General features: G+C 42.6%; 1 protein-coding gene across 1 annotated transcript in view; it reads left to right on the top strand.

Moving 5' to 3' along the window:
- Positions 1-22,483, top strand: part of AKT1 (AKT serine/threonine kinase 1) — a 105,244-nt gene that overhangs the window by 4,573 nt on the left and 78,188 nt on the right. Inside the window, exon 2 of the mRNA XM_006271369.4 lies at positions 1,013-1,180. Within this exon, the coding sequence (XP_006271431.2) occupies positions 1,135-1,180 (46 nt within the window). The 5' untranslated portion in view covers positions 1,013-1,134. The remainder of the gene's footprint in view (positions 1-1,012; positions 1,181-22,483) is intronic.

Raw genomic sequence — 22,483 nt, 5'->3', positions numbered from 1 at the left:
TGGCAGTGGCGTTGAATGGAGGGACAGATCAAGATATTTGCTGGGGTTGGTGTTGGGTTCAGTTTTCTTAAATGTAATGATCTGATTTCAATCATCTGAATGTGTCACAACAACACAGAGTGATGTTACAGATATCTCTGTGGTGATTTTAAAGAAAAGAAATTGCCCACGTGAATAGAAAATACCTAACAATTGAGTTCAATTTGGGAAGAGAAACCTGGAAAGCAGATCTATCTGGGCTTCAAACTAGGTATGTTTGGAGTGAAACAAGGCAGAGAGGAAGATTAAGAATGCTTTCAGTCATGAAAGAGGCTGGCAAGAGTCTTTTACCATCTTTGTTTCTGGATGTCTCAGTAGAAATATAGTCTTAAACTGGAGGAGATGCAAGTAGTGCAGTTTAAATGTTCAAGTAGTACAGCATACTGGTTGGAGGGATTGCTTTATCTGACTCACGGACAGTCCTCTAATCTGAGATTGTGTACAGCTTTAAGAGGGGCAGAAGTAATAAATACCAAGGTTGGAAAAGTATTGCTTAGAGACTCCAAAAAGATTTAACTGGGAGTAACAGAATGAAATTGAGTCTAGGGCAACTGAAGCAGAATATTAGGAAAAGTTTCCTGATATTGGGATGTGTTGGGTTGTAGATATCCTTCAGAAGGAAATTCCAGAAACCTTTCTGGGGGGATAATTAAATTAGACTCTGTAGCATCTTTGAAAAAAAAAATGTTTGGGGGATAATGTGGCATTGGCAAGGAGATTGAAGAGACCTTCTGGATGAAGTCTTACAGTTGCTCTCTAATTATTACAGTGTGTGCTGATGTTGCTGGTGCACTCCACTCTACCTGCTTAGTGATTAGATAGAGCTTTGCAAGTATGTATTTTCATAAATGTCCCTGTGAAGAACATTCCCTCTTATGTGGGCACTGTAATGAAAGTTTCCCCCTTTTATATCTATGGCTGTTTATCTGTAAATTGCTGCAAATGATCGTGTGCTATTCTTTAATCTTTTTAGAAATATCTGAGAGAAGAGGGAGGAAAAAACCCCCTTTCCGTGGCTGCTTCTGCTGGTGTCCAGAAATTACAGCGGTGTGATCTTTTGGTATAAACTGTTTTCCAAGAGACATTCCTGCAATTATGAATGAAGTAGCAATAGTGAAGGAAGGATGGCTTCACAAACGAGGTAAGTATCAGTTCCTACTCACTTAAAGGAACACTGACTGTTTTGGTCTGTCAGCAAACGGGCTTACTGTCACATTGATGCTACCTTTAATAGCATACTTTTTTTTTATTGACAATCCCCTTTCTTAAAACTTGTCTGTCCTGATGGTAAATGTGTGGAAGAAAGATGTGTGAATTTCTGTGAACTATGCAGTACTCTGAGAAAATGTGTAGTACATTTTCTGTGTTTTTTCTCAGAAGACTATCTCTGCCCTTTAGTTTAAAAATGATGCTAATGATAAAAAGCCACTACTTTACAGTTAAGTATTAATGGGTGGACTATAGCAAAGGTGGACTAATTAGTTTGTCTTGATATCTTTTAAAATGTAAGCAATATATTTGCTAGCGTTCTCTGTACATGCAAGTGTCATGTAATTGTCTCTGGGCAAACTGCACTTGAACAGCAAGAAATACAGTGTTTGTTAGTTGTGTGCTTCTGCAGTAACTTTGCCAGGGAATGCACTCTATTTTGTACTGTGTGCGTGCCATTTAAATACTAACTAATTTTAGTACCAAGCCCCAAGATATGAGCAGTATCATGAATTCTGCTCATTCCATGTTTAATGTTGATAAAATAAAAGACATGCATGAGAAGGAAGGGACACCTGGACTATAACTGACACTGTAATTGCATATGCGACTGCACTATTTCTTATTAGGCATTTTGTTCCTTCAATATTTTGCTGCCAGTAAGTTTAATTGGAGTTTATTGCACAAGGTGTGGGGGTTTTTTGGGGTTTTTTTTTGGTTTTATTTATTTATTTATTTATTTATTTTAGTACAGCACCACTATGCGTATTAGGTACTTGACTTACCCATTACTTTGTACTGTATTACTACTTTCTGTAAAGAAGTGAACGTGTTTAGGTGCTTTCCATAATCTCATCTTTTTGGGCCAGCAACAAATTTAGTGCTAATATGGAAACTTGCTGCTTCTGCAGAATCAGGATTTTTCCAGAGGGTTTGCAACAGCTTAGTAATGTAGCCTGAAGGTACACAGGTACAGTAAAATTATTTTTGGAAGAAGAGGGAAGTATCTTATCATAACCTTGATGAAGGTTGATTCTTCTGCAAGAACAAAATTTATAATACACAACATTAAAATAAAAGGGATATTTTTTTTTCTGAAAACTGATATAACGTTTAGTTTGTCATTATTGGCTGATGCTTGGTCAGGAGAATTTGACAGGGCCATTTGAAAGCAGTATTATATATTTAGGTTTTCATCACGATTTGTTTCAGACACAGTTTATATGTATAAATGCCCCCTTTCTACAGCTTACAGAAATATATCTTAACTCCTGTCTCTGGATAGCTCTGTTAGCTGGTTCAGTCAGTGTGTTAGAAAGGCATACTTTGCTTGCACAAAGCAAAGGAAGTAAAAACTTGCTTGTACTTCGTATTAGACTTGAGGGTCCAAAGAATTCTTTCAGCTAAAAGGACAGTGTGGACTTGCATTATGTTTTTTTTTTTTTACCTAATGTTATTACAAATAACATACATGTAAAAAGACTGCAACTGAACGAGATTGGAGGGAACCATTTGTTTTTGTGGTCTAAAGCACAAATAACCAAAAGACCAGATCAGTTCTTCAGCCCTGCAAGGTTAAGTGCTACAGCCACAGGATGTTTCTAAAACTTTATACAATTATAATATAGTCAGCTTTCTCACTGTGTTTCTGTGAGTCTTTCACATGAGAACAGAGCGGAGAGAAACATTTCTCAAAAAAAACCTTGTAATATGACAGATACTGTCCCTGAATCTGCCAAACAGATACAGTCAGTATCTGAAACCACTTTTACCTCCTTTTTAACTGTCTGATTTGATTTCAAAATGACTATGACTCTTAACCTGGGAATTGAAATTTCTTTACTTTCCAAGAGAAAAACATAACTTCCAACCAAATAAGATGCCAGTTCAACATAGTATGTAATGCTGCTGGGGCAGCTTTTAGTTAAAAATGGCTTACTTGAATTTTAAGTTCCTATAGAAACTCTAAACAGGCTGCATTATAATTTCTGACTCATTTGCAAGATTGTGACCAGATTATTTGATGAGCACCTTTTTATTTTGGTGGTTGTTGTAGGCAGGATACATAGTGCAAGCTGCATATTTGATAGTCAGATTTGTCTTTGGACTATGTTCATCCAGGTCTTTTGCATCGAAGGGAAACTCCATCTCTTTATCTTGGTTTCTGCAGCTTTTTCCACTTCTGTGTCTTGTTTTGAGGACTATTGTGGTACCTATTTTCCTCAGTGGTTCAGTACAGCTGCTAATAATATGTCACTAACCTGCTGGTGGATTTCAGGAAAGCAGTGCCATATCCCCTTTTAGGTTCTCCAGAACACCACATGTATCTGCTCTGCTGTACTTCTGGTTTTGTTGGCAGCAGTTTTGACATCAGTTGTGAAACTTGATTCTCTCAGATAGAGGGTCAGGCTGGCCCACTATTGCTGGTCTGTTTGTGAGTGATATATATTTGTTGTAGATGTGCTTTAATCTATAGTGATTATTAAGGAGATCTGTATATGGAAAAAAAAAAAGATTGATTCTCCAGCTCTGCAAGGTTAAGTGCTGCACAGGATGTTTCTAAAAGTCATGTCCAATACTGTGAGCTTGTGAAACAATACATAAACAGTAATTGTTGTAGGGAGGGACTACCAAGGGAGGACTACAGATACAGTAAATGCCTGCAGTTTGTCCCTTTGGGTAAAGTATACAGATGAGATCTTGACCGTTTGTAGTCTTTAATGATCCCATGATCCTTTTCACAGGCATAAAGAGTGTTAACCCTGGTGACTGGCCAAATTCCAGATCCCGTAATTACGTTCTGACTACCTAAAATTTCCCTTGTATCTTCAGTTGGATAAAATATCTCTTTCGGTTCCTGTCTTCAACAGTTGAACAGCACAACAGTCAGTGTGTTTCCCCCAACTGATGGCCATGTTTCTGTGGCTGCAGTGATTTGTGCACATATAAATCAGCTTGCAAAAAGCTTTGTAATCCTGGAGGTCAGGTGCTATACGCGTTAGCCATTGTTAGCTGGAGCAGGTGTTTTGCTTTGGTTGAAATAACAGGACTTTCTAGCATTCTGGAGTAACTTCCTTCCTTTAGCTGGCTTTCTTTTTCCAAAATAAAAATAAAATATAAATATGTTTTATTTCATTTCCCCATATATATCTAATTTGTCTATCTAGATATAGCTATATATGGATAAGTGAAATTAAACATAGTTATTTATATTCTTTGTATATTTTATATACATATTTCATACATATATATACATAATACACACACACAAAAACATATATGGAGAAATGAAATTAGACATCTTTTTCTCTGCTAGTCTGAGTTCCTGGCAGTCCTGTGAGTCAGTCACTTAAAGGAAGTGCTACTTCCAGTAGTGCAGATGTTTGTTTGCGGAGAGGCTAGAGTCATCTCCATGACACTTCTAACCTCATCGCGTCAGAAGTATAGGACTTCATGAATGAACTGACATTTTTTTTCAATTGGCAGTGCATAGCCCTACAGTCCTAATCAGGATACGTCAGGTGGTCAGCTTCACACACAAAAGCAGTAGTTACAAATCCTAACCTCAGTTTGAAGAACTACATAGCAGAAATGCCTAATGTGTGTGTGGGGAGGGGGCAAGGAACCTGAAGTGGAGGAATTTAAACTTTGTCATGTTTGGGGGAGGAGATATCCATGTGTGTGTCTGCATGCTGTTTGTGACATTGTTTATGTCACAGAGCCGTAAGGCAGGTAAAAGAGTAAAGTGGGTTGCATGACATTAAATTAACTATTTTTTGTTGAAACTCCAGTGTTACTTTGTTTCTAAAGGTGTGTCAGTGGCAGCTTGAGCTTTAGAAGCATGCCCATTGGGGTGCATTTGTTAGACTGAAGTAGGGAAGGTTCCTTGGGTGAATCTGATATCTTTTATTAGACCAACCCAAATAGATGGAAACTAATTACTAAGCAAGCTTTTGGGTTCAAAAACCCTTCGTCAGGCTAAGGAAGTTTCAGCAGTTGGTATGTGCTCTTCCTGCTCAACTGCTGAAACTTCCTTAGCCTGATGAAGGGTTTTTGAACCCGAAAGCTTGCTTAATAATTAGTTTCCATCTATTTGGGTTGGTCTAATAAAAGATATCAGATTCACCCAAGGAACCTTGTCTGCCTTTGTCCTTCGACCAACACGGCTACAACCTACACCCTTAGACTGAAGTAGACATTCACGTAGCCTCTCTGTGCCTGAAAGTCTGTGTTCCCTTTCTCATCTCTGTTCATCTTACTACATTTGTCCCTATTCTCTAAGGGTCTTCATGATAGTATCACTCCAGTTGTCATCCTCTTTTCATTCAGGTCTGTCTTTAGAAGCCCACTTCTTCCAGGCCAGTAAGAAATGAGATACTGTCAAAACACTGCCCTCCTCACTTCGGCCTTTCCTGGTGTATCTTGTTTTCTCTGAGTCTTATTTCAGTTCTAAATTCTTTTGGGAAGAAACTTCCTTTTTTATGCTGTGAAGAAGGGAGTGTTTTGTTGGGGCTAAATAGGAAATAAAAGTCTGATGGAAGCAATTACCCTCAAGCCTGTACCAAATATGTGGCATTTTTTTAAATGGCATACACAAATGCTGCATAGCATTTAGGCAGAAAATTTGCAGTGGCTTATCCATCTGATGCTGTAGGAGTATTTTAGGCAAGTAAAAGATAATTACTCAATTCAGGGTCTGGGTCAACAACAGACAAAATTGCCAGAGCATCTTTATGAACAAGTGACTCTTCAGCTTACTTGACAGGCAGTCGTTTCAACAGTGGGGTGGTCCTACTGCCATGCTAAGGAATCAGGTCAGTGCCAGCTTAGAGAGATCGATAGCCCTTGGAATAATGTGTGCGCCCTTTAGAGATCTCCAGACTAACATTTATACCCAGTCTCACCCTGCTGATTTCAGTAGGGCCTGTAAACTGTGGTAGAGGATATCTGTGTAAAGTATGCTTGCCTAACTAAACATCAGATCCATTTGTCTGAACCAGAATAACAGGGCCTAGCACCATTTAGCATTGTTTTCCTGAGAGCCAGTCAATATGTTTAACTGTTCACTTTCTAGTATCAGTTGAAGGATGGCTAAACAACCATGTTTCCACCAGCTAACTGTTTTGACAAGCCCAGGTTGGGTACACTGATATTTCTTCTCTCTTTTTTGTTACTTGGTTCTTTCCCCGCCTCTTCATTTTTTCTTGGCTTCTGGGCTTCGTAGCTTTGTTCTTTCCAGCTCACCTATGCAACCAGACCCTTCAAGATTCAGGTTGGTTGGAGGACCTTCTGGCTTTGATGGTATTTCAAAGAGGTGGCCATGGTATCAGATACAAAGGATTCAAATGTACATACAAACTTACAGGAAGTTGGCTATAGAGAACAAAGCTACTTTAGAGGATAAGTTGAAGTGATGAGGACAGGTAAAGATGAACAAGAATCGAGAGATAGGAGGGAAAGGAGTCAGTGCTGTTTCCGTTGTTTTAAATAGAAAAGCAATATGCATGGTTGTAGGTTTGTAGTTCATAGTTTAGACATGTTACTCATCTGGTTGTACATAAAAGAACTTGGGTAAACAAGGTCAGACTGTGGCTTTGGACATTGATCACATCTTCAACACGAGGCAAAGGTTTTCTAGTATCGTGCTTGTTCTCTGTCTCTCTCTTGTCCTGCTCTAGGGGATGGAAGGAGGGAGGAACCAGGAAATTGTAGAGCAATAAATCTGACCTTGGTGGTAGGCAAGATGCTAGAAACATTAAGAAAGGATGAGATCACAAAACATCTGGAGAAATATGAGCAGATAATGGCTAGTCAGCTAGACTGTTTTGGAGAATAAATCTCATCTGATGGAATTATTTGTGGAGAGACTGAAGGAAGTAGCATGAGTACAAAGCAGTGGAGATTGCCCTAGTTAATCCTCTGCCATCCAAAACAGACAGTGTAGATGGTGTCATTCCTGAACAGTCAAGAGCTGGTTATTGGTTAGAAGGCAGATTAAAGATAACTCGGGGGGAGGGGAAGCCAGAAGATGACTAGACGGTTGTAGGAAGAAAGGTGGTTGAAAATTTTCTGACAAAACAAAGCAAAGAAATTCCCCACCTGCCTATGACCAATACGCTTTTCTTTTTGAGTGAAACATTTTCATTTTGATAAAACAACATTTTTCTTAAAATTGTTAGTTTTTTGAGATGTGGAAAAAAATAGATGTGCTGTAACTCCCTTCTCCACAGAAGTGAAAAATGTAGTTTTAATATTTTAAATTAAAACCGTTCTGTATATTTTCCAAAATGTTAATGAAATGAGACATTCTTGTTTCTCTAAATTTATTTTAGAAGATAAAAATCCCCTGTTTTAACTGCTTTTACACAGGAATGAGTGTGTTAAAGTGAGATGCTTTTCTCTGTGTTTTTGTGAATGATTTGCCGTGGAATAGAGGTGCAGAACAGATTTTTTCCAAGCAATGATATAGAAAGAAAGGATCACATGCAGGCACCTGGATATCCTATTAGACTATGGAGTTTGTCTATGTTTTGTCACTTCATGTCAGGCAGCTTAGTTTCATATTCTGTTTGGCTGTATGTCAGAACTGAAGGGAAGTAGGTGTCGGTTCTCCCCAGATATCAGGTCATGTTGCAGAATTGTACCCTAGCTTGTACTTAAGAGACCCAGGAATATGGGGTCAGGGTTTTGGTGCAGGCCAGCCCGAAGCTGAGAGGGTAATGATTTGTAGGGCAGGTTGCATGGTGCTTGTCCACAGTATTGCTGGTCCTCCTCCTTTTCATTCTCCTCCCCACCCCTTCATGGGCACCTCTCTTGTTTTTAAAGAAGAGGAAAACAATGGGAGAATGGCCAAATAAATAGCCCTGTGGTGATTTTGTTTGTTTTTGATTTTATCTTTTTTTTTTCTGGTTGAGCCTCTGTGCTTAGTTTAGGAGAAAGGGGAGTACTGAGTGAGAGGGTTTCGGATTAGGTAGAGAGGAAGTTGAGTAGAAAGCCGTACTCCTATGGCAAAATGTAATGGATACTGTGTAATAGTACTGTTTTAAACCTTAACACACTGTCTAAAAATGGCTAGGGCAGTTGATAGATACAGATTAATTCAGGAAACCGGCTTTATTGTATGCTAGAAAGACCAGATTAGTTGGCATGCTAACTTTCATGTAGATATACATTTGAAAGCAGCTTTCAGTAGTAACTGTGATCTGCTGGGACAAGTCATGGAGGCTGTTTTTCTTTTATGGTACAAGGTGAACCTATTGCATAGGTTTACTAAGAAAATTCATAATTTTTAATAGGGCTTGATAAATTTACGCTCTTTTAAAATGTATTTTAAAATTGAGATCCTTGTAGTTGTATTGCATAGACGATAAAGTACAGGTATATATGTCTTAAAGGGGGAACAAAAACCAGGAAACTGTGCAAGGAAAGAGGAAGAAAAAGAATGAAGGAACAATACCACCATACTAGGTGTGATATAGTCCATGTTTGTGAAACATATTTATAGCAGCTGAAAAGGAGAATAATTCTAACACTTTTTTTGGCTGGAAGGGGGAAAATGTAGTGGAATTTATAGATCTATAATTTGTTCAAGATTGAGAAATGAAAAGAGGAAAAAAGTTGGTCCAAAAATACAATGAAATGTATCAGTTAAATCAGCAAATGTGTGATTGTTCCTTATCATAGTCAAAATGTATGCGAGGGAGAAGAGAAAAATATGTTATCTTTTTATTATCAGTTTAATTACTGGTATCCTTTTTTTTTTCTATGTTTTAAGTCAGGAGGGTATGTTTTGAACTACCCCTCCAAGCCCAAATCCTGCAGTGGGTGAGTTATAGGCAATCAGTAATGTTGTGTGTGTTCACAATTTGTTACTGGCGCTACTAAAACCATTAATGCAATGTCTGGTGATTTATAAATTTATCCCTCTTACCTTGTAGGGATACTGTATTTTTTATTAATATGTGACTGAGGATCATAGAGGGAACTGGATTTTGGATTTGTTTTGAAGGCGCATAGATTCACACATAGTTGGATCTGTCTTGGGAGTGAATTCCACAGTTGTTAGGAAAGCTGAAGTTTTCTTGGGTGCAAAGTTCTCTCTCTTGAGAATGATGGTATTACTGTTCCAGCAGAAAGTAGGTGTTGCTGGAGTCATGATGGCTTACGGCATTGTTGATCATTCTCACCATTTCATTGCAAGTCTTCCAGTATGAAGTCCCAGCTCTAGGAGTCATGTGACTACGTGAGAATTTAAGCTTTCATTTGAAGAGCAAGAGTAGGTTTCTAGTCTTTGTGGTTGTGGAAAAAAGCTGGAAGACATTACTGGAGTGCCAGATTGTGAAGATAAAGGACAGAAAGCTTACAAGTGGTTTTTAAGTCTCTACCCTTTTCTCACTGTTGTGAAGGGGCATAAAGATGGAGAAAGGTTCTTAAGATTGCACTTTTAGAGAGCTAGTGGGATGAAAATATCATTTATATACTGTAAGAGGTCTAACAAGTTTAATGTGCAAACTGCCTTTTTGGAAACAGTCAAACTAGCTAAAATAGATCTAGATGTGAAAGTCTGCTGTGGTTTCCTTGTGACTTAAGGGCACTCAACTCTTATATATGTAAGTCATACCAATTAAGTGGATAGCACCAGGGCATTATGGTTGGAGTTACAATAATACAAAGTTACTTAATTGGAATAGATTAGTTTAGGGCTATATGGGCTGCATGTCATTCACAGGGGCTTAATTTACAACATACTGGGTGCATCTACATGTGCGCTTTACTTCCAAGTAGACTAATTAGTTTTGCAGTAAAGCATCACAGCCTACACGCCCACCAGTATTAGGATACAGTAAACTAATTAACTCTGGTGTAGGATACTACTGTCCCTGACAGTACTATCCTATGGCAAAGTACTTCACTGTGCCAAAATGCAGATGTAGATGGTGACTACAGGTGTACATTGTGCTCGTTTACCCAGCCAGCTGTGGGCCTTTTCCGCCCCAGCTCAAATTGCTGCTATCCCAGGCACACATGTAGATGCTTCCCCTGGGAGCAGTCATCTCTGGCTGGAACTACTTCAGAGTTTCTCTCGCATTAATTACATATGTAGATGCACCTGCTGTCCCCCACCCAGACACCTGCTTTGACTGCTGCTGCCACTGGGTCTCCAGTAGGGCTGTGCGAAATTTTGTTGGCTGTTTCATTTCAACACCGTTTCGACCAATTTGAAGGTCAAAACAGCAACATCGGAATGAAACAAAGGCTGTCGAAATAGCCTCAAAACAAAATGAGGCTGGTCAAAATGTTTCAACCATAGGCTGAGGATGGGAAGTCAGTCCAGCTGGGCTGACTTCCCATCCCCAGCGCAAGATCCAGTAGGGGGTGGCAAGGCAGCCCAGCTGGGCTGCTTCCTGGTCCTCCGTACTAGATCGCACCGGCTTACTCTCCATCCACAGTGAGATGTTGAAACAACCTTTCTGTTTTGACAGAATGGAACAGCTATTTCGACTCGAAATGAAATTCGATATGAAACACTGAACTGTCGAAACTCAAGGTGAAATGGAACGGTGCCGTTTCGCACAGCCCTAGTCTCCAGGCTCCCCCTCCAGCTTGCATTTCCTGCCCCCGAGAGCAGAGTGGCACAGCAGGGCCTGGGGCCCCCATGTAGTGGGAAAAGTGTTTGAGGTGGTGGGGGGTGCCAATGACATGGCAGGGGATCCATTTGGCGTGCAGTCCCTTGTCGTTCCTAAGTTGGACAGCCCTGGTTTAATTCCTGAAAAGGCCAGTGGAAGGACTGTTTAAATCCATGTAAAACTGTGTCCTCATTAAGAGATTTTCAGTAAAAATATTGGTAAAAAATAACGAAACAATATATATGGCACAAGCTGTCTGAGTAGTCAGCCCTTGATATCACTATCCCTTGTTTCCCCCATGCATGAAATGAGGAAGATGGAATTTCTTTTGCCTTGCTAGTGCATGGCTGTACAGCACAGGGGAGTGTTGTGCAGAGGTATGATAACCTAACTCTGTACCTGTTAGCTCTGGAACCAGAATCCAGTATGCTTTTGCTAAAATAAAGGTATCAGTATTACTATATTTACAATAGTAAACTGTACTATTTAAATACGTTTACAGTGTTTGCTGCCAGAGCCAGCACATGTGGAGCTAGGTTTGAATGTCTTTGTACAGCCCTTCGTTTTGTCGTACAAACGTCCCTCTCAATTGTAAGCTCTTCAGAGCAGGGACTGTGTTCCTCTGTTCAAACATGTGGGTCCCTCATCTCATTTGAAGGCTGTAATTACTGCTGCAGTACAAATAATATTAATTATGCAACTACAAATGTTACTTTCCAGATCAGAGTTACAATAGAATATTCGGGTTAAATAAACATCACATTTTTGTGAAACCACGTGAAATAATTGATCTTTGCCTGAAGGCATTTACTACTAAATCCAAGCCTGATCTCCATGCAAATATGTGTAGATTTAACTAAGAATTGGTCTGCATTGCAGATTGCAGTGTAGCATTAGGATACCTGATGTAGTTTTAAAGGGGAAGCAGTTTAGCTGCGTGCTGCAGCAGCTAATTTGTGCTGCCAAGAAGCAATCTGCAGTATAGACACACCCTAACTCGGCTTGGTTATTTCGGTTCGGGTCTCAGAGTTCATGCTTCTGTGTTAGAATAAAGCTCTTTGCACAAAAATAAATGATTTTTTGTCTGCGTACCGTTTTGTTTTCAGAATAACACGTGATTCTGTGTGCATGGATCAGGCCCCTGATGGTGTTAATTTTTCAGGGATGCTATTGACCCACTTGGTGGTGATTTGTTGCTAGGTCTCAATGAAGGCCATGCTTAGATTGGCAGACTAAACCTCGGTAATCCTGTGGCTTCTCTTAATGACATCAGTGAAAGGCTGAGGGATTTCTTTGGGATGCTGCCTTTTTTGTGAAAGCAGTCTTGAGTAGAGAACTTATTCCAGTTTCTTGGCTTTATCTGGCTGCCCTGAGTAATATATTTCAGAATTTAAGGAGGTAGGAGGAGGTTTGCTTCCTACTTTGAAATATTCCTTGTGGCAAGGAATTCCCTTAGCCCTTTATTTTACTTGGGAATTGGCTTGCTGAAATTGTTGTTCTTGATGGTAGCTCATGCATACAACACACACCCCTCTGTGTTCTCTTAGGATGGGGTAGTTTGCCTCTTTGTCTGTATGGTGGGTGGTTAGCTTGTTTCCCATCATAATCAAATCAGTAATTTCTGAAGTGAGAATTTGGGAAATTTGCCATGTTTTTCACTGTATGGGAAGTCACTGAAAATTTCTCAGCAGTACTTTCTGAGAGACTTGCATGAACCCCAGCCGCCAAATACAATGATGGCAATCTGTTTCTATTGTTTTGTGACATTTAGCCTGTGAGGTTGACACCTTAATCCAAAAAAGTAAAACGCAACCCAAATCCACAAAATGAGTGTGATGGGAAGATAGTTAAATAACATCATGATGGAAGAATACCAGAGTACTTAGTTTTAAAGACATTCAGAACTACATTGGCACCCCTTTGTTATACAGTGTAGCTGAAAACGAACTGCAGCAATAATGAACCAATCCATCTAAATCACAGCAGCTGAACAACTGACTATTCTATCTCAAAATGCAAATGTGTTGTGCAGAATAGATTTAATTGTAAATGTTTGCTTCGTAGGGAATATGAGCCTCTTAGTTTGTGACAATAATTGTGAATACAAAGAACCCACAGAATTTTAGGGTTTACATAGCTTTCTTCTCTTCTCATAAAAATATTTCAAAGTTATTCTTTTTTTTCAAATGTGCCCTAGCTAACTAATATTACTTCAGACATACAAGTATACCATGTATTGTGAAGGCTGAAAGATGAATTTAGCTGTATATATTTAGATCATGTTGGATTTTTTGTGGCTTTTCCTTGATATGTATGTGGTATGTATGTTCACTTTTTTAATATAGTTTAAATGAATAAGAGAAGACAGTGATGACTTTCAGAGCGTTTGATTTGTCTTTACAATGCAATAATGGTGAGAGTTTTTTACTTAGCCCTTTCATTTTGATTCCAGCAAGGTAGCTTTTACATGTGTAATATATCACTATTTAAGGATTCAGTTCTGGCTCAAACAACCCATGGAAGGTTGAGACTACAAACTATTTTCTTGTTTCATAGTTTCATAGTTGGTAGGGTTGGAAGGGACCTAAGCAGTTCGTCAAGTCTGACCCCCTGCCACGGGTAGGAAAGGATGCTGGGGCCAAACGACCCTGGCTAGATGATTGTCTAGCCTACTTCTGAAGACCCCCCGAAGAAGGGGCAAGCACCACTTCCCTTGGAAGTTGGTTCCAGATTCTAGCCGCCCTGACAGTGAAGTAGTGCCTCCTAATATCTAGCCTGAATCTACTCTCTGTCAATTTATGGCTGTTATTCCTTGTTACTCCTGGTAGTGCTCAGGGGAACAGGGACTCTCCCATTTGCCAAGGGGGACCAGCAGGCAGTTTATAGGCAGCCACCAGATCCCCTTTCAGCCTTCTTTTGTGGAGGCTGAACAGGTTCAGGTCCCATAGCCTCTCCTTGTAGGGCCTACCCTGCTGCCCCTTGATCATACGAGTGGCCCTCCTCTGGATCCTCTCCATGCTGTCCACATCCCTTCTGAAGTGCGGCACCTGGAACTGCACGCAGTACTCCAGCTGCGGCCTGACCAATGTCGCATAGAGGGGGAGGATCACCTCCCTGGACCTGCTCGTGATGCATCTGGATGCATGACAAGGTGCGGTTAGCCTTCCTGACGGCGTCCCCACACTGCCAGCCCATGTTCATCTTGGAATCAATAGTGACTCCAAGATCCTTTTCTACTTCTGCACTGACAAGAAGGGAGTTCCCCAGCCTGTAGGTATGCTGCTGGTTCTTCCTCCCCAGGTGCAGTACCTTGCACTTGTCCGTACTGAAACTCATCCTATTCTCACCCTGTAACCTGTCCAGATCTAGTTGTAGCCTGTCCCTCTCTTCTAGTGTGCTCACCTCTCCCCACATCTTAGTGTCATCTGCGAACCTGAACAAGGTGCTTTTCACCCCCTCATCCAAGTCGCCGATGAAGATGTTGAACAGTGCGGGCCCAAGGACCAAACCCTGGGGAACCCCACTGCCCACATCTCTCCAGGTCGAAAATGACCTGTCCACCACCACTCTCCGGGTGCAGCCCTCTAGCCAATTTGTGACCCATGTGATTGTGTAGGCGTCAACACCACAGTTACCTAATTTTTGAATGAGGATGGGGTGAGACACAGTGTCGAAGGCCTTCCTAATGTCCAGAAAGACTACGTCCACTGCGACACGTGCGTCCAAGGCTTTTGTGACCTGGTCATAGAAGGCAGCCAGGTTGGTCTGACAGGACCTGCCTCTAATAAACCCATGTTGGTTGCCCCTAAGCATAATCTCCCTTGCTGGCCCCTTGCAGATGTGCTTCAGGATAATTTTCTCAAAGAGCTTCATAGATTCATAGATTCATAGATGTTAGGGTCGGAAGGGACCTCAATAGATCATCAAGTCCGACCCCCTGCATAAGCAGGAAAGAGTGTTGGGTCTAAATGACCCCCGCTAGATACTCGTCTAACCTCCTCTTGAAGACCCCCAGGGTAGGGGAGAGCACCACCTCCCTTGGGAGCCCGTTCCAGACCTTGGCCACTCGAACTGTGAAGAAGTTCTTCCTAATGTCCAGTCTAAATCTGCTCTCTGCTAGCTTGTGGCCATTGTTTCTTGTAACCCCCGGGGGCGCCTTGGTGAATAAATCCTCACCAATTCCCTTCTGTGCCCCCGTGATGAACTTATAGGCAGCCACTAGGTCGCCTCTCAACCTTCTCTTGCGGAGGCTGAAAAGGTCCAGTTTCACTAGTCTCTCCTCGTAGGGCTTGGTCTGCAGGCCCTTGACCATACGAGTTGCCCTTCGCTGTACCCTCTCCAGGTTATCCGCATCCTTCTTGAAGTGCGGCGCCCAGAATTGCACGCAGTACTCCAACTGCGGTCTGACCAGCGCCCGATAGAGGGGAAGTATCACCTCCCTGGACCTATTTGTCATGCATCTGCTGATGCACGATAAAGTGCCATTGGCTTTTCTGATGGCTTCGTCACACTGCCGGCTCATGTTCAACTTGGAGTCCACTAGGACTCCAAGATCCCTTTCCACCTCCGTGCCACCCAGCAGGTCATTCCCTAGGCTGTAGGTGGGCTGGACATTTTTCCTCCCTAGGTGCAGCACTTTGCATTTCTCCTTGTTGAACTGCATCCTGTTGTTTTCTGCCCACTTGTCCAGCCTATCCAGGTCTGCCTGCAGCTGTTCCCTGCCCTCCGGCGTGTCCACTTCTCCCCATAGCTTTGTGTCATCTGCAAACTTGGACAGAGTACATTTCACTCCCACGTCCAAGTCGCTGATGAAGACATTAAAGAGTATCGGTCCAAGGACCGAACCCTGCGGGACCCCACTACCCACACCCTTCCAGGTCGAGACCGACCCATTTACCACGACTCTTTGGGTGCGACCCTCTAGCCAATTCGCCACCCACCGAACTGTGCAGTCATCCACATCACAGCCTCTTAATTTGTTCACCAGAATGGGGTGGGATACCGTATCGAAGGCCTTCCTGAAGTCCAGGTATACGACATCCACTCCTCCTCCTGTGTCCAGGCGTTTCGTAACCTGGTCATAGAAAGAGACTAGGTTGGTCAGGCACGATCTGCCCGCCACAAACCCATGCTGGTTTCCCCTCAGCATAATTTGCCCTGCCGGGCTCTCACAAATGTGAGCCTTGATAATTTTTTCAAATACTTTACCAAGGATGGAGGTGAGACTGACCGGCCTATAGTTGCCCGGGTCCTCCTTCCTCCCCTTTTTGAAAATGGGGACCACGTTAGCCCTTTTCCAGTCCTCCGGGACTTGGCCCGTGCGCCACGAGCATTCGAATATTCCCGCCAGTGGCTCTGCAATGACGTCGGCCAGTGCCTTCAGCACCCTCGGATGGAGCCCATCCGGGCCTGCCGACTTAAAGGCATCCAGTTCTTCCAAATGACTCTGCACCACCTCAGGGTCTACGCATGGAAGTCTGGCGCCTTGCTGCTGCCTCTCTACAACCCCAGTGAGAGTCTTGTCGTGCCCCTCGCTTAGGAACACTGAGGCAAAGAACTCGTTGAGGAGTTCAACCTTGTCCCCTCTATCTGTCACCAATTGCTGCTGCCCATTTAGCAGGGGTCCTATTCCTCCCTGGGCCTTCTTTTTACTCCCAATATATCTAAAAAACAATTTCTTGTTGTCCTTTACTTGGGTTGCCATCCTCAGCTCCATGGTAGCTTTGGCCCGCCTAACTGCCTCCCTACAAGCACAAGCAGAGGAGGTATATTCATCTTTAGTGATCTCACCCTTTTTCCACTTTTTATGTGCTCCCCTTTTGGCCCTTAGGCTGCCCTGGATTTCTCTGGTCAGCCATGGAAGCCTCCTGGCCCCTTTCCCTCTTTTGCCTCGCTCGGGGATCGTCTTGCTTTGTGCCCAAAGGATCGTTTCCTTTAGGCACAGCCACCCTTCTTGGGCACCCATCCCATCAAAACTCCTACTCTGCAGTGCTTCCTTGACTAATCGCCTGAGTGCAATGAGATCAGCTTTCCTAAAGTCTAGCACTTTCACCCTACTAGTTACCTTACCCACTCGCCGTCTTATGTTGAATTCTATCATAAGGTGATCACTGTCTCCCAGATAGCTACCGATTTGGAGGTCCCCTATCATGTCATCTCCCGTTGCCAATACCAGATCCAGTATGGCATTCCCCCTAGTGGGACCATACACCTCCTGTGTCAGGTGGAGGTCCTGTACACAAGTTAGAAACCTGCGTGAGCGATGGGACCTTGCTGTCTGCGTCTCCCAGCAGATGTCCGGGTAGTTTAGGTCCCCCATGACTACCGCCTCTTTAGCTTTTATGGTCTCCGAGAGTTGCCTCAGGAGCCCCGCATCTATTTCTTCCCCTTGGTGTGGGGGTCTGTAACAGACCCCTACCACCAAATCCCTTTCTCCTTGCCCCCCATGTAGCCTAACCCACAATCCTTCTACTTCCTCAGCCTCGGATTCTGTCTTGATGAGGGTTGATGTATATTGCTCACTGACATAAAGTGCAACCCCCCCCCCCTTTCTTCCCCGACCTGTCCTTTCTGTACAATCTATAGCCCTCAATATGTACCGCCCAGTCATGGGATGAATCCCACCAGGTCTCTGTTAGCCCCACTAAGTCATAGGTGTTTAGTGCAAGCAGGAGCGCTAGTTCATCCTGCTTGTTCCCCATGCTCCTAGCATTCCCCAGGACTGAGGTAAGACTAACGGGCCTATAGTTTCCTGGGTCCTCTTTCCTTCCTTTTTTGAAAATGGGGACTATATTGTCCCTTTTCCAGTCCTTTGGCACATCACCAGAGCACCACCAGTGCTCGTAATGCCGTGCCAGGGGTCCCGCAATGACCTCTGCTAATTCCCTCAGCGCTCCGGGGTGGAGATCGTCAGGACCTGCTGATTTGAACAAGTCTAGTCCCTCCAGAAGTTCCCTGATTAGGTCCTTACCTTTTGTCAAAAATTTCTTTTCCTGCCTGTGTGATGTTGCTCATGAGGACTGAACTCCTGTCACTGATTTTAATATTTAATTATGAGGAAATAGTGTTAAAGTTTCTTTTTGGATAAGAGGGGGATGGCAACAGGAGGAGGTGGGTGGGTGGGGACGGAGAGGGGGTAGAGAGAGAGAGAGAGAAGGGGCTGAGGGAGCATATCCCTGGAGCAAAAAAGTAGGTTCACCCTCCAACTAGGATCAGAAATACCTCAAACTAATAAAAGACACTTATACTCTTTGTTTCTTTTATTTTACTTAGGTGCTATGGTTGCTATTTCTTGTGTATTTCATTTTAGTATGCGGGAGATGTGTGTTTTAGTTGGGGGGAGGGAAGCCCTGAAGAATAGGCCTTTGTGACATTAGAAGAGTTTACTGTGCCAAAGTTATGGTAAGAATTTGTAAATTTTGGCTTCAGAGGCACTTCCTTCCACTGTTGTAAGTTTCCAACATTAAAAACATAAGGGTTGAACAGCATTTTTTAAACTGACAATGCCAACATTCATTTCACAAACTAAACCATCCTTTCACATGACACCACTGGTTCCACATAAACATGCTGTTGATTTTGTCCCACTGAAGTCATCCTTCGACTTCCTGAGTCATGCAGAAGGGTCTGTCACTGTTTTCAGATCTGTATTGTGGACTCTGAATGATCTGTATGGATTTAGTTTGCAAACTTACTGTCCTTGAAAGAAATGCTTTTATTTGGAATTATGTCCTCAAACCCTAAATGCATATCTGGCTTATTTATGTGTTCTTTGTTGGGACCCTGAAAATTGCTTTGTTTCCCTGGGATAAAGCACAGCTTGTTGGGGAATAGTTGTTTGGTGTCTGTAGCAGCAGCACCATCTTCCTCTTAATTATGCTGTTGGCTCCTTATGTTGCTCTTCCTGTTGTTAGAAGCTTTATTTTTAAGTTATACAGAATGACTTGTATTCCAAAAGGCCTAAGGAAGAGCATGCCATGTCTGTAGGAGTCCGTGGGCTGGGAGGACCCAGGTAATGCATTCAAATAGTAGTCTTTTCTGAAGGATTGAGGGGCACATTCTGCTGTTTGCTACCTGCTCATTTCACAGGGGTTTGGCAGAGTAATCAGGGGCAAAATCTGAGCCAAAAGCTAGACTTTCATGGTGACGCAATTTTTTTAAAAATGTTTTCTTGCCTAAACAAAAACATAGATTGTACATTGTGAAGTACAGCTCAACTCTAATAAAGGATTTTGCACGTTGTAAAAAAGATTTGGAGACTTCTTTGTCAGTTGTTTCCAGCCTATTTTTTTTTCTCATCTTGCAGGTGAAAAAAAACTTTTTTTCTTTTCCTCTCTTACTGGGCTGCTGGCCTTGCAAATTCAGCTTCATGTCTGAGGATCAAGATGGGTTGATAAGCTTCTACCCCATTTGTCCAGTAATATTTCACAGATGTGTAACAGACCAAAGTATGGCCCCACAGCATCAATTGAATGAATAGTGAAGGCCAAGTGGAATGGAATCCAGCTCGTTCTCTCGGTAGCCATGCATTAAGGCTGAAAACATTGTTAAAATGTATTAGTGTCATTGGAGTAAGCAGATCAGAGTCAGAATATCCAGATTTGGTAAATTCTCTTTCTGGATTAAGGTTTGCTGTTCCTGCTCTGCTAGGACTCTTTGCTTCCTTTTGGAATAGCCACTGATACTTCTATTTTTCCTTGAGTCTCTGATATGTTCCAGCCTCTTGGATATATACATCCTCACTTCAAAGGGAGCCATGGTCTAACATGGCAAGGATAGCTTGGCCAGTGGGAACAATAAAAATTGTGGGTATAAAATGAGCAAAAATGAAACGTTTGATATGACGATGAGTATGTGATGCAGAAGTGACTATTAGCCAGTCTTGTACAAGTTGTTATGACATTCACACCTCTTGCAGTTTGGGCATTGCTCTCTATCTATTGGTCTGTCTCTCTGCATAACTTAGTTACAATTTCATAAAAAGCACGTGAACTCATTTGTGTATATGCATGATGGATGTCAGCATCTCTACTTGGATGATAAGGAGGCTTTCTTTCATAAATGGTGGCATTTTTTCAAATGCAGGGTAACTTTAACCAGTTTATCTGCTGATACTTGACTGCATGGCCTTGTGAGACTGGCGCTTTTAAAACTACTGTGCTTTATTGAAGTCCTGCATGCTCCTGAAGCCTGTAGTACATTTAGAGAAATTAAAAAAAAATGAACAAATGGTACGGGGTAAACATCAAATTACCCTCCTCCTGGCTTCTTATTCTCTGATGTCCTGACTTCTGAAACATCCTTATCTCTGGCCTTGACACATGCAAATCTGCTGGCAAAGATCTGTCTTCTGGTAGGTCATTTCATGCATCTTAGACCTTTTATTGTTTCCCACCCCCCAGTTACTCCTGATCTGACCAATCAAACATAAACAGCCTGTTTTCCCTTTCAAGGTGGCTTGTCTCCACTTCACTTATCCTCTCCAGTTGGATATCTAGAAAAACTTCTTCACTATGAGAATAGCGAGGCAGTGGAATAGACTGCCTGGGGAAATTGTGAACTCTCCATCACTAGAGGTGTTCAAGAAGAGCTTGGACAGCCATGGGTCGAGGATGATCTAGGCGTAGCTATATGCCTATGTTCTAGCATGGGTATTTCCTATGCTTATGGGCTTTGCTGTTTGCCCCATCCTTCCCCTCCCTTTTCTGCTACAGCATCAGGGTGTTTTTAAGCCTTCCCAGAGGCACTGGGTGTTGGCTACAGCCGGGGCTGGGAGTTTTGACTGAGGTGTGCCAATGCTGCTTCTGGGACCAAAGCCAGAGGTTCCTGGCTAAAGGGTGTTGCCCCTCCGTTCAGGGCCAGACTGATCACCATATTTGGGGTCAGGAAGAAATTTTAGTTCATAGTCAGATTAACACCAGCTGGGGGGATTTGGCCTTCCTCTGTAGCAGGGACATGGTCCTCTACCTGGGATCTCTTTTGTGTATCATTTTATAGAAACATTTTATAGAATGTTGCTATAAAACATGTTATAGAACATGTATTAAACATCTATAAAACATCATATAGAATATGTTATAGATAACATTTTATAGAAACAGGAGGTTGGCTGTTGTGGCTTCCCTGCTTTACCTGTGGCAGGTTAGACTGTTAGGTCTATGTTGCATCAGGGTTGAGGGTAGTCTTACGTCGAGTTTAGATGATGGTTGTATGGGGTGGTTTGGATAGGGATGATCCTGCCTCAGGCAGGGGGTTGTACTAGATGACGTCTGGAGGTCCCTTCCAGCCCGACTTTTTTGTGACCCTGTGATTTTATGAATTTGCTTCTGAAATATTTACTCAAGTCTCCGTTGCTCACTTGTTTACATTTTTTAAAAGTATATTTGTGCCTTCCCCTTTTATTTGTAATGACTGCAGTCAGATGTGGTAGCAGTTTGGCCCTGGACTGCTGAGAACTCTGCTTCTCTCATAGACTCATAGAAAATGAGAGTTGGAAAGGACCTCAGGAGGTCATCTAGTCCAACCCCCTGCTCAAAGCAGGACCAGCCCTGACTAGATCATCCCAGCCAAAGCTTTATCAGGCTGGGTTTTGAAAACCTTTAAGGATGGAGCTTCCATCACCTCTCTGGGTAACCTGTTCCAGTGTTTTACTACCCTCCTAGTAAGAAAATTCTTCCTAATATCTAACAAAAACTTCCCTTGATGAAACTTGAGATTGTTGCTCCTTGTTCTGTCGTCTGCCACCACTGAGTGTAGCTCTATCTTCTTTTGAACCTCGCTTCAGGTAGTTGAAGGCCGCTATTAAATCCCCTCCCAGTCTTTCCTAGAGTAAATAAGCCCAGTTCCCTCAGCCTCTCCTCATAAGTCATGTGCCCCAGTCCCCTTACTATTTTCATTGCCTTCCGCTCGACTCTTTCCAATTTGTCCACATATTTTCTGTAGCGGGGGGCCCAAAACTGAACACAGTACTTTAGATGTGGCCTTACTAGTGCTGAATAGAGGGAAATAGTCACTTCCCTTGACCTGCTGGCAGCACACCTATCAAAGCAGCCCACTATGCCATTAACCTTCATTGCAACAAGGGCACACTGTTGTCTTTTAGTCAGCTTATTGTCCACTGCAACCCCCAGGTCCTTTTCTGTGGAGTTGCTGCCCAGCCAGTCAGCCCCCAGCCTGTACGGGTGCATGGGATTGTTCTGTCCTAAGTGCAGGGCTTTGCACTTGTCCTTGTTGAACCTCATGAGATTTCTTTTGGCCCAATCCTTCAATTTGTCTAGGTCACTCTGATCTGAACCCTAGCCCTACCCTCCAGCGTATCTACTGCTCCCCTCCAGCTTGGTGTCATCTGCAAACTTGCTGAGGGTGCACTTTATGCCTTCTTCCAGGTCGTTGATGAAGACATTGAACAAAACCTTCCCCAGGACTGACCCCTGGGGTACTTCACTTGATACCGGCTGCCATCTAGACATTGAGCTGTTGATTACTACCCTCTGAGCCTGATGCTCCAGACAGTTTTCTATCCACATTACAGCCCCTTCATCTAGCCTGTACTTCCTTAGCTTGCCTGTGAGAACGTTGTGGGAGACTATCAAAAACCTTGCTAAAATCTG

This window comes from Alligator mississippiensis, chromosome 2, assembly GCF_030867095.1.
Source record: "Alligator mississippiensis isolate rAllMis1 chromosome 2, rAllMis1, whole genome shotgun sequence".
In the NCBI taxonomy this organism is placed as follows: Eukaryota; Metazoa; Chordata; order Crocodylia; family Alligatoridae; genus Alligator; species Alligator mississippiensis.
Note: the sequence above shows the minus strand (reverse complement) of the source record. Positions and strands in the feature narration are given on the sequence as shown.